At 42.0% G+C, this 12,362-nt stretch overlaps 2 protein-coding genes across 5 annotated transcripts in view; both read right to left on the reverse strand.

Annotated features, from left to right (window-relative positions):
- Positions 1-1,199, reverse strand: part of bin1b (bridging integrator 1b) — a 34,264-nt gene extending 33,065 nt beyond the window's left edge. For all 4 annotated transcript variants that reach the window (XM_065293758.1, XM_065293756.1, XM_065293757.1 and 1 more), the window contains exon 1: positions 840-1,199. In XM_065293758.1, coding sequence (XP_065149830.1) covers positions 840-920 — 81 coding nt within the window. In that variant the 5' untranslated portion in view covers positions 921-1,199. The remainder of the gene's footprint in view (positions 1-839) is intronic.
- A 1,840-nt stretch (positions 1,200-3,039) lies between these two features.
- ihhb (Indian hedgehog signaling molecule b) lies at positions 3,040-11,896 on the reverse strand. Its single transcript, XM_065260345.2, has 3 exons — positions 10,896-11,896; positions 6,087-6,348; positions 3,040-4,219 (listed from the first exon to the last, which is right to left on the reverse strand). Exons 1-3 carry the CDS (start codon positions 11,193-11,195, stop codon positions 3,525-3,527), a joined length of 1,257 nt encoding a protein of 418 aa, XP_065116417.2. The 5' UTR covers positions 11,196-11,896; the 3' UTR covers positions 3,040-3,524.
- Between the last annotated feature and the right edge of the window lie 466 nt (positions 11,897-12,362).

Consider the following 12,362-nt stretch of genomic DNA (forward strand, 5'->3'; position numbering starts at 1 on the left):
TTGTGTTTATCAGAAGAAAAAATGAATATAGGTCTAGAATGATATATTACTGACTTTAAAAAATTATTTTTGGGTGAACTATCCCTTTAAAAAAAAGCCAGTTCCCATTGTGACAATTTACTCCATAGTGTTACAGCATAACCTGCTATAGGGGCATGTTGTCTCAAACTTGTGTTCGGCAAAGTGTAATTTTTTGTTCAAAATTGATGATTCTTTAGCAATAAAACTTTAATGTAGGTTAAATATTCCATGTCCCATCCCAAAATAAAACAAACCGAGAAACAGTTCATGGAGTAACCGTGTGACAACTAGCCCCGATGTAATTTTTTATATCCTGTGCACAACTACTGTGCCAACATAGAAATGTTTTAACCTAAAAGCTTTTATATATTATGCCAATATTTATTATTAATAATGTGTTTATAAGCAAATATCTACACAACATGTACACAAAAACATCGTCTATATGAATCGTGTGATCTGAGGTAAAGTTATTATTCATTATACCATCATCGCCTTTCATCTCAAATTATCCAATCAGAATTCAGAAGGAGTTAATAAAAAAAGTTTAAAAATGACTTCAACATAAAAATATGACCATAATTTTCTCTGCGCATGGCTGCGCGTGAGTAACTTAACACACGCGAGTGAGTAACTGTTATTTGTTTTAATGCGTTTCATATGTTGTCTTGTAACACTTAAGTTACAGTCTCAAACAGTGTACCTGATCATTGACATTTAACCATCTGATAGCACACTGCAAAACCATCGCTTTAGTAATAGTTTAGCGTAAAGGTGCACATATAAACGCACATAAAGGTAATGTTAGGCTTGCGTACCTTCTCTTGCGCTCGGGTTATCCTCTTCTGTACATTACTCGCCAGTTTTCCAGGGCTGACCCCTTTCCCTATCTCTGCCATGTTTAGAGTACCTTCAAGTTTCCAACGTGAATAAATAAATAAATAAGAAGTCACGGATGAAGTAAAGCGCGGGCAGAAACAGCAGGACAGGCAAAAAAGTCACTTTTGGAGAACGCTCGGACAGGAGTTCGCGGGTGAAGCCTCTTAAAGAGACAGTACGTGGTTTAAGACGCGGTGAGACAGTTTACTGTTTCAAAACCGAACCGTATCACAAAGTTAACCTTGAAAATGGTTAAACAGCCTGAGGTCTATTTCGTTATGCGCCTGTGGGTACTGGGAGAGAGAGAGAGAGAGAGAGAGAGAGAGAGAGAGAGAGAGAGAGAGAGAGAGAGAGAGAGAGAGAGAGAGAGAGAGAGAGAGAGAGAGAGAGAGAGAGAGACCTTCTCCAAATCCGGATTATGTTTCCACTTCTTATTATAGACGCTCTCTTAAAGGCGCAGGTAAACACAACCACCAGCCTGAAAGATGTAGGATGCCACATTGAAAAGATAAAGAAAAACTAGTTTAAGATGGTTTGCCTGGACTTTGCTGGTCTCCCAGCCTGGTTTTAGCTGGTCTCCAAGTCTGGTTTTAGCTGGCCTCCCAGCCTGGTTTTAGCTGGTCTCCAAGTCTGGTTGTAGCTGGTCTCCCAGCTTGGTTTTAGCTGGTTAAGATGGTGTAGTAGGCTGGTTTTATAGAGGTATTAGACACTTTTTAGCTGTTTAGACGGGTCTTATCTGGTCAGGCTGGGAGATCAGCTGACCAACCAGCTTTGCCAGGCTAGCAGGACCACCTAAGACCAGCCAACCAGCTTAGGAAAGCTTCCAGCCTGGTTTAAGCTGGTGTGTCAAAAGGGTCCAAAACCCCTCTAAAACCAGACTGCTAACCAAGCTAAAACCAGGGCTGGGAGACCATCTTAAACCAACCAACCAGCTTAGGATCCCTCCCACTATAAATTTCTTGCCATGATGAATCCATGAATCATGCCTGTTGTGTTAATAAAAACAACAGCTAAGTTTTGGTTTTAGCTGGTCTCCCAGCCTGGTATAGGTGGTTTTAAAAGGGTTTTGACCACTATTTAAACTGGTCTTAGACTGGAAGACCAGCTGACCCGGCAGTTTAAACCAGCTCAAGACAAGCTCTGCCAGGCTAGAAGGACCAGCTAAACAGTTTAGGCTGGTTCTAGTTGTTTCCCTGCTGAAAATAACAGTATCAAACCAGCATGGGAATTATGCTGGTTTAGCTGGTGGTCACCAGCATACCAGCACCAAAACACAACATATGCTGGTCTTACTGGTATGACCAGCATGGGATGCTGGTGTGACCAGCTTGGGATGCTGGTGCTAGTGCTGGTATGGTGCTGGTTTAGCTGGTGCTGATGCTGGTTTTGTGCTGGTTTAGCTGCTGTTCACTAGCAAACCAGCACCAAAACACAACATATGCTGGTCTTGCTGGTATGCTGTTTTTTTCAGCAGGGTTAGCATGGTATTTAGGCAAGCTATAGCTATTACTTAACAATGGCTATTATATAATCGATATAATACAACAAAAGTATGTTCCTTCAGTCCCAAAATCATGGTTTTGATCCCTGGAAACACTTGAAATTACACTGATACAATACTGATTATGAAGTATACGGATAAGAATCCACATTGAATGCACTTTAAATCACTCTGTATACAAACAGTTCCCAAATGCATGAACAAGGTTGACTGAACTTGGTAGTCTTCATCCAATTCGCAGCCATGGCTATTGAGGTCAGGTTAACTGGAAAGGTGACACTACCTTAACTGTCATGTTTGCATTGTGTTATTAGTAACAGGAGTTGTGTGTCTTTTGAATGGACTGATATATCGCATGTGTAGTGGAATTCCCATTACACCCGATTAAACTCATTTGATCGTCGCTGTACTGAGCTTCATCTACCAGCAGGGGGCGGCAAAATCACACACATTTCCATAATAAATCTAAATACTTAAATAATTCTAAAAGATCAAAAAAGATACAAAAGGAATCATTTGTGTAAAATTTAATTTCAAAAATATATATTTTTAAATACTTTACTCGAATACCTCAATCATATCTTAATGATACATATCAGTACTTTATAAAAATGTTTTTAAATTAGTTGAACAGTCGGAAGAATCGAATAAGGAAAGACATTGGATTACGAGAATAGGGACACAAACATACATAAAAAAACATAATAATAATTGGTCTCTTACAATTCCCGAAAGAAGCAAGACCAGAGGTCACTATGTAATCTTTTCCAGTTAAAATTGTAATTTTGTTTTATCTCTTATCGTAGCTTAACTTGCAGAGACATCTATAAATAACTTAATTGTAGCCGTGTTTCCTCTGTGTGCGCTGTTTATTTGAGATGCATCCCAACTAGTCCTTCACGGCAACATTGGCTCAACCAATGGCATGCATTTGAGGCTGGATTATCTTTTTTCCAACCAACAGAAGACAGGAAATGTTTGGGAACATATTCATTGCCAAACCATTTGGTGCCACTAATAACGCAGAAATGACACCTTTTACATTGTTAAAAAATTGTCTTTGCCCACTTTTTCTAAACCCTGAGCTTCCAACATTTCAATGAAATTATTTTGTTTCAGTCCATCATCTTTCATGATCCTCTAATGCCCACGAGTGAAACAGTTCTGGGTCTAGCACAAGTGATCCCACTCTCAGCAGTACTCGAGAGTACCAGTGTAAGCCCGTCTTATTGATATGATCAGGTCCGGTCCATTTGTACAGCAGACGGAGAGGAGCAAACGCCCAGTGAGCCAGCTGTTGTCTGTTCACCACTGCGTAACACGAGGTCATGACCCCGTTCACCACCAAAGTGCCATGGGCCGTGAGCGGGGCGAAAGCACCCTGGTCCTCGCCCAACTCCACTCGAGTGACACGTGAAATGCGCTTTCTTAGTTCTCCAACATTTTGCTCGTCCACGGTCAGCAAGCACTGCCCTGGTTGCACGTCACTGGCGTAGGCTGTCCGGAGGTCTCCTTTCATTGGCTGATGCTCTCCGGAGCAGTTCCCAAGCCACACAAACAGTAGATGAGCGGCCGTTAAAGAGACACTGACACCGTCCTCAGTGCTGATCACAAAAAAGGGCTTCTGGGTAACGGGGCTGCGGTCCAGGAAGGTGAGGACGTCGCTGTAGGTGAGGTCACCGGTCCCGTCACTTTCTGTGGAGGCCAGGACACGGTCACCTGCTCGGAGCTCACGGATTGGCCTCTGGGTCCCATCCTCCATCGCCACCAATGCCCCGCCAGGAAAACAACCCCCTGTTTTTACTGCTACGGAGTGATCTGAATGAAGGACAGAGATAGCAGGACGAGGAAAGAAAGTGATGATGGAGGAAACAAAACATGTTTCATTTAAGGATATAAAGGATAGATACAATGCCCAAGGCCCGGTTTTCCAAAGCAGCTATCTTGATTTGATTTAACATAACAGTTTTGACTAGCTGATATACCTCTGGCCTTTAAACTCTTCATTCATTGGTCAATCCTATGGTGTCTTCCTCAGTGATTGGTTGAGGTGAGATTAGCTTGCCGATGTACCAAAGCCTTATCTGCCTCCTCAAAGGGATGTTGATGTTGGAGCGCCGCCTAGTGGACTCTTTCTAACTTAACAGGCACTGCCTTTAAATCTTTAAAATTACAATATATACATAACAATATACAATATATGTATAAGCTATAAAACTGTATTCCTATCTGATCACGTCAGGGACTCGCGTAACGATCTGGGCAGGAAGAAAAGATGAAAGAAGATCGAAAGGAAAAAGAGAAAATAAAGATAATGAATGTTTATGAAACACAATGCAAATATATAAACAAAATTGTAAAGTACACTACTGTAAGGGGTGGGACAAATAAATTTCATAAGTTGGACTCTTAAGCCACAAATGAATCACAATGCATTAGAATCAGGTCACATCTGTAAACATGATTCTGGACTTTTCTTGCATTATCATTAACAAACCTAACAAACATTTTGTGAAGTACTGTGCTTGTGCTTCATTTCTTTACACTGGCTTATTTATTGGTCAAAAATAAACGAACCCAGCTGTTTGGTTAAATTAACCCAGAAACGTTTATATTTGACCAAGCAATGGGTTAAAACAATTTGACCCAAAGCTGGGTTAAAAAAACAACCCGTGTATGTTTCTTCACATTGATTTGATATTTTGGTTGTTATCTAATGCAATTCCTTCCATGCGGTGTGTGACTTAAGTGCCCAAATCCAGTGGTGGCTCGTGACTGCTCATCCAAGGGGGGCTAATTCAAAATAAGTGTTCGGAGTGTCGTGTGTCGCTTGCATTTTCAAAATATGTGTTTGTTGCGTCATGTGAACCATGTCCATCACGTGTTTTGTCAAAATAAGTGCCTGTTGCACACACGTCAAAACCGTTTATGATTAAAGAGACGCTTACGTTCACAAAATACATGCAAGACACTCCTTTAACAGCTCTGATTATGCATGACATTATGCGAGTATCTGGCAAACACGAGGGTCTCTTTTATCCATAAACCCTCTGCAGCAGGCACTTATTTTGACAAGACACGTGATGCACACAGGATCTCTCGGTGGTGCGCAGAACACATATTTTGAAAAAAGAATCCACACACATGACGGGCTACATACACGTTGTGACGAACTTCGCATCGTGTGCCCTCGAAAAAAGAAGTCACCGGCCACCACTGCCCAAATCGTTCCTGGGGGCCATTATAGGAATAAGGATCATTTGCTAATCCGTGGTTTTTTGTTAAATAAAATGTTTATCTCTATAGCATGGATTAAACAGCACTATTCAGCTAATAGTGAATGAAGCCTGAGACAGAAATGAAAGAAAGTCAAAGGAGAAGAAGAAAGTGAGAGCAGATGAGATGTTATAAAAGTGCATTCGGTGCTGCCCAAGATTAGGATGCTTTCGAATAAGCAAAACATTTATTAGAAATACCGCTTGTGAATCAGACCTGGTGCTCAAAAGCAGGCATCACACAACCAACATGCTCTTCAAGTGCACTGCTCTGTATCCACGCGTTATCTTTCTCCAAGGTGAGAAGCTTCTTCGTTAGTTAAGGTTAGATTAATAAAAAATTGTGAAATATTAAGCTCATGCCCATCTTTTTGTTTTAACTTCGCTTCAGTTCCTCAACACAAACTTACCTGATTTGACGCTGCAGTGAATGTGGCCTTTGGATTCGTAGTAGACCCAGTCGAACCCGGCCTCCACGGCTAGACGGGCCAGCATGGCGTACTTGCTCCGGTCACGGTCCGAGGTAGTGATGTCAACCGCTCTTCCCTCGTAATGCAGAGACTCTTCAGAGTGATGCCCGTCCTCATCCCATCCCTCCGTGACACGTAGGCGTACACCTGGCCACACGTTCATGACCGAGATGGCCAGTGAGTTGAGCTTGTCCATACAACGCTACAAAAGAGTTGCCAAATACAAAACATAAGTCAAACTTGTAACTGTAAAAGTGATTGCATTGACAGTATGTTTAAAGGGGACATGACTTTTTCTATGTACACTCACCTAAAGGATTATTAGGAACACCTGTTTAATTTCTCATTAATGCAATTATCTAATCAACCAATCACATGGCAGTTGCTTCAATGCATTTAGGGGTGTGGTCCTGGTCAAGACAATCTCCTGAACTTCAAACTGAATTGGTCAGAATGGGAAAAAAGGGTGATTTAAGCAATTTTGAGTGTTGCATTGTTGTTGGTGCCAGACGGGCCGGTCTGAGTTTTTCACAATCTGCTCAGTTACTGGGATTTTCACGCACAACCATTTCTAGGGTTTACAAAGAGTAAACACATCCAGTATGGGGCAGTCCTGTTGATGCTAGAGGTCAGAGGAGAATGGGTCGACTAATTCAAGCTAATAGAAGAGCAACTTTAACTGAAATAACCACTTGTTACAACCGAGGTATGCAGCAAAGCATTTGTGAAGCCACAACACGCACAACCTTGTGGCAGATGGGCTACAACAGCAGAAAACCCCACCGGGTACCACTCATCTCCACTACAAATAGGAAAAAGAGGCTACAATTTGCACGAGCTCACCAAAATTGGACAGCTGAAGACTGAAAAAATTTTGCCTGGTCTGATGAGTCTCCATTTCTGTTGAGACTTTCAGATGGTAGAGTCAGAATTTGGCGTTAACAGAATGAGAACATGGATCCATCATGCCTTGTTACCACTGTGAGGGCTGGTGTAATGGTGTGGGGGATGTTTTCTTGGCACACTTTAGGCCCCTTAGTGCCAATTGGGCATCATTTAAATGCCACAGCCTACCTGAGCATTGTTTCTGACCATGTCCATCCCTTTATTACCACCATGTACCCATCCTTTGATGGCTACTTCCAGCAGGATAATGCACCATGTCACAAAGCTCAAATCATTTCAAATTTGTTTGAGTTCACTGTACTAAAATGGCCCCCACAGACACCAGATCTTAACCCAATAGAGCATCTTTGGGATGTGGTGGAACGGGAGCTTTGTGCCCTGGATATGCATCCCACAAATCTCCATCAACTGCAAGATGCCATTCTATCAATATGGGCCAACATTTCTATAGAATGTTTTCAGCACCTTGTTGAATCAGTGCCACGTAGAATTAGCGCAGTTTTGAAGGCAGAAGGGGGTCAAACACAGTATTAGAATGGTGTTCCTAATAATCCTTTAGGTGAGTGTATGTTTAAGTGCTATATTTGGGTCCCCAGTGCTTCTATCAAGCTCGATAACAACCCAGTAACATTCTCTGCAAGCATGTGAAAAAATAGGTAATTGAAATTTGGCTCCCCTTGTGATGTCAGAAGGGGATCTTATTACAATAATACCCCTTAATCTGCACTATCCAACCATGGCACTGGTCCGCTGTCTTAATTACATATAGTTACTGTGAAACACTTGTATATTGTCTGGGGTAAAGAGCGATTTAATTTATCATTGTGACACAAAAGGTTTACAGATAAACCACAATAGATATAAAATGACGGTGCTGACCCACTCAAATGCTGAACTGTGATACATAAGTTACCAATTAAAGAAACAGAGGAAGGCGTCGCATGCTTTGGTAAGTAAGAACACAAGGCCATTGTGGATTTCCTGCAAGAAATATGGATTTTAAAGAGCTCCTGTCGAAACCCCCGTGGCGACCGGTTGCTGGGTGATAGACGCAGTGCATACAGACAAATATAAACCTGAAAGCCATTTGTAGAACTGACGCAGTTGTGGTTCAGACATACACACTCGGCCCACGGGCTGATAAATCCCCGTCATAACTAGAGGCCGTGTGACATGCAAGGTCACTGGATAACCACCAACTAAGTGGTCACAAATTGCTCGACGACAGAAATGCTTTGATGGCGCTATTCTGGATCCTCGTGCCATCAAAAATCTATTACTGTACTCAAACTGGGGACCCACCTTTTCAACTTAATAGTTGCTGTTTAACCCATTTGATGTACAGAGTAGACACTGTCAGAATATCCTCTCTACCTTCATACAGTATGGATATATCTGACTGCGAAAGTCCAGAAGGGGTTAACAGTGGGCAGAGACAAAAAAACGGAGATATTGAAAATGAAAAGCCAGCGTGTTTTCATTGTTCTGTTGAGTCTTTCTGGCACTGAAACCAAAACATACAGAAGCAAATGCTGAGACTGTAGTCAACACAACAGCTATGATAATACATTCTCCCACACTAAAATATGCATACATTACTAATCAATTATCAGGTCACCAAAAAATCCTTTCGGTCTACATTTATTCACTCTCTGTGTGATTCTTTTTAATCACTATAAAATGAACTTACTTGAATGATGTTCCTGTTAGGCTCATATTGAAACAAACCATACATTCACATGTACAGTATGCATTTGGTAGACGCTTAACCAAAGCGAGTGCATTTCTTTTATCAGTATCTGTGAACCCTTGACCTTTATGCGCTACCTATTAAGGCACTGCCAAATGTAATTTTTTGGAGAGATCTGTTCCAAGTTATCAATACATACCTGCATACAAGGAAATGGTATCTGATTGTAAAATAGTGGTAAAAAGAGAGATACTGTGGTTTTAATGGCATTGATACCTCAGGTGTATCCTACAGATTTCTGATTAACTATTTCTGAGGTTTGCCATATGAATATTCTGAGAATAAAAAATAACTTCAAACGTTCTCGCCCTCTTTAGAAATTTAGGGACTATTAAAAAGTTTTTTCTCCCAATTGTTTCAGTAAAATGGGGCAAGGTGATAAGACTGCAGAACCGGTTTATGCTGACCTGCAAAAGGAAACAGTAGTTTATGGTTAACTAGAACTATGCGCATTTGGCATCATTTCAGATCCTATATGCAAGATAATGTCAACTGTTTATGGATTATTTGTAATTATTAATTATATACAAGTTATTATTTGTGTATTTATGGATATGTAATATATAAATATTAGTTTTTAATAAAGGAGCTCCAGACTGGCTGATAGGAATAGATTCACGCGGAGCTGTAATAGATGCCCATTCACATGGCGGTGTGGATTTCAGCTCCTATTTTTTGTCGTTGCGGTTGCAAAAGTGAACTGGACTTCATAAATCAGCCCGTGAACTCTGTTAGTTTAGCTTTCAAAGCACAAAATCGACGGGTTTTCAGGGGGAGAGCTTTTACACTGACCGCGGTCTACGCAAACATTCACCTCGCGCGCGCCCCGAACACTCGCGCCTGTGAAAGCGCTCGCCGCCGACTCAAAAATAAGAGAAATATGTGTGCAATTAAGGCCAAAATGCTATTTTTACACAAAAACAAACAGAAAACAGGGAATTAAAAGGAAAAACAGAGCTGGGGTTGTCTTCGGCGGTCGCCCTCGTAAATCGCGTGAAGGTCAGGTAAGCTCGCGCGCCGGTGAGGTGACAGGTAAAGACGCGGGGCGAGATGTACACGCGCACTGTTCGGTTCCCACGTGGGTCGGGCATTCAGGGGAAAGAGCTGATATAAATACTTCTGGTGAGGGGGTGACTGAGTCAAAAACGTCGTAAAAAATACCTGACGGTTCAAAGAGTCGTTAATCACGCGTGGTCGCGTTTAAGCATAAGGGAAAACATTAAAACAGTTCGGGTCATGCTCGATCTCAAAGAAAAATGTTTTCTTTTCCGATCGCGCTTGAAACAGCGACGGCACTGTTTTAATTAAACGTTTCGGGTTTCGCTCGCATTTTATTGACAGTCGCCCCTTTGCGCTCATTCATTCACATAAATCGAGCGCGAGACCCGTGGGAGAAAGTTCAAATGTGCGGTTATAAAAAACCCCGACGACTACTGTGTCTTTAATTTGACGAAACCTTCCCCCATTCTGTTATGAAAAGTGAAAGAGCAGAAACCTTGAATGAACTCAAGGACACTTGTAGTTTTCACAGAGGAAAAAAACTCAACTAGTACGCAACAATAGTAAAAGAAAAATGCGCAAAACAAATGCATAAGAAGACGTGTAGCTTTTGAGTCTGTATTGGTTACGTAAGGGTTGCAGGTTCGAAACCCACAACAATGAATGGGAATTGTGAAACTGAACAAAACAAAATAATGCACTTTTGTCGCGCTTTATGGTTCCAAAAGAACCTCCAACGTCTAACCTTCTGTTTCACTAAATGTTCTTTAATAGATAATGGTTTTACAGACTAAGAAAAGGTAAGAAAGAAGTAGCTCTTTTAATAACCTTTGACCTAAAAGGTTCTTTGGAGAACCTAAATTGTTATTATTAAAACATCACCCGAGTTAATAAGCAAAGCTTTCAGAAAATGGTTACTTGTAAATTGAAGCAAGTTCTTTGATCAATGACTTATCAACATAACCGGACCTAACCACTTGCCGATCCGAGATAAGTTTATTGTCTGTCCCGATAACCCGAGACAGATTAATGATTTTCAGACCTTCCTTTTGCGCTTTGACGACCCGCACGGCGCATGTCTGCGTTTGCCTCACCTGCGTCATCATGCGGTCCGCACCTGTGTTCTCCTCATCCTTGAAGATAATGTCCGGATTGTAGTTGGGTTTTAGTTCTTTAAAGCGCTCGGAGTTCCGCGTTATCTTCCCTTCATATCTCCCGCTTGCCCCGAGCGTCTTTTCCGCAACGTTTGGGCTAAACTGCTTATAGGCGAGGGGCGTGAGCTTCCTAGGAGTCCGTCTCTTCCCATAACCTCTGCCTGGTCCACAGCTGTCATACACCGGCGAGAAAGACAAGATACACCCGGTGAGCAGCGCCACCGCTATGGAGAGTCTCATACCAACCAGTGCCAGCGGGCACTCCAAGAATCTGGAGTGTCAAAGATGGTAAAGATGATGACCTCCTCCCCCTATAATCTCAGCTTGTGTCCACACGCAAGATCACTGGAGGGGGAGGAGGACCAGTCTTTTAGGACGGCGATGTTGCGGGGCACCTAGCGCTCACCATCCTTTTGCGCACCCCGGGATTTGGAGACGCATGCGTTTTTGCTTGGTGCTCGTCCTCTCAGGTCTGTTAAAGTCGCTTTCTCTCAGTCCACGCGGAGACAGGGGGAATAAATAGAGAAGTTCCGTTTATCTTGGCAAGCACGTTGAGAGTCGTCTGCAGGCGGATCCTGGCTGCGCAGAGTCGCGGTCAGAGTGTGTGTCCCCGCAGCGGTTACTGGCGCCCGGCTCGGCTTTTTGAATGCTGCGCTGTGGCGCACGGGTCTCAGTTGGGATGGAAATGGAAGTGACCCGAGATCAGATGCGACTGTAACAGACCGCACCCTGCCAGTCCTGCCCTCTGTCTGCCTCTGCCCTCCTCTCCACCCCTCCGGGCAGACGCGCTTTATCAGCTCCGCGCTCCCCCTGCACCGGGTGCCAAGAGGCGACACAAACAGGAGGCGCATTTCAGGACTCTCGGATCCTGATGTCTGTGGTCTTTTGAACCTTAGCAATAATTTACTGCCCGCCAACTGTACGTCAGAAGACACACAGACTTCAATGACCTCTGATAAAAGTCATGGTATTCATATTAACATAATGGTATTTACTATACTCTTTTCTTCCTCTAACCCTCATCCACAAACCTGTTATTAGAGTAAAAGCAAAACATGATCTGGACAATTTATTTTACAAACATCATTATTTGGACATCCCCAGTCTGTCAAATGCAAAAAAAAAATTAGATGAAAAAATAAATGATTAAAATAATTTAGAAAAAATATTTCCTGCATATCATTTTTTTTTAATATCGCTAATGTACATCTTTGTTTCTCCTTGTGTCTTCATAAAGCTGCATTTCAATAATGCAAACGTGTGAATGCTATAGAAAAACTAAATTTAATTCAAGTAATATATTAAAAATATTTGTAATAAATTTTAAATAATTTATATAACCTAGGGATGCACAGATTTATTGGCATATTAACCGTGTTTTTGTTAACAATAAACACACAGCAACAG

The sequence above is a fragment of the Paramisgurnus dabryanus genome, chromosome 7 (genome assembly GCF_030506205.2).
Source record: "Paramisgurnus dabryanus chromosome 7, PD_genome_1.1, whole genome shotgun sequence".
Taxonomy (NCBI): Eukaryota; Metazoa; Chordata; class Actinopteri; order Cypriniformes; family Cobitidae; genus Paramisgurnus; species Paramisgurnus dabryanus.

Bases quoted from the DNA above. Each gene is read 5' to 3' on its own strand.
- ihhb (XM_065260345.2), bottom strand. From the start codon at position 11,195: ATGAGACTCTCCATAGCGGTGGCGCTGCTCACCGGGTGTATCTTGTCT. The intron at 6,349-10,895 runs GTGAGGCAAACG...ACTCTTTTGTAG, and splicing joins CGGACCGCATGATGACGCAG to CGTTGTATGGACAAGCTCAA. The intron at 4,220-6,086 runs GTAAGTTTGTGT...TCCTTCATTCAG, and splicing joins TCACTGCAGCGTCAAATCAG to ATCACTCCGTAGCAGTAAAA.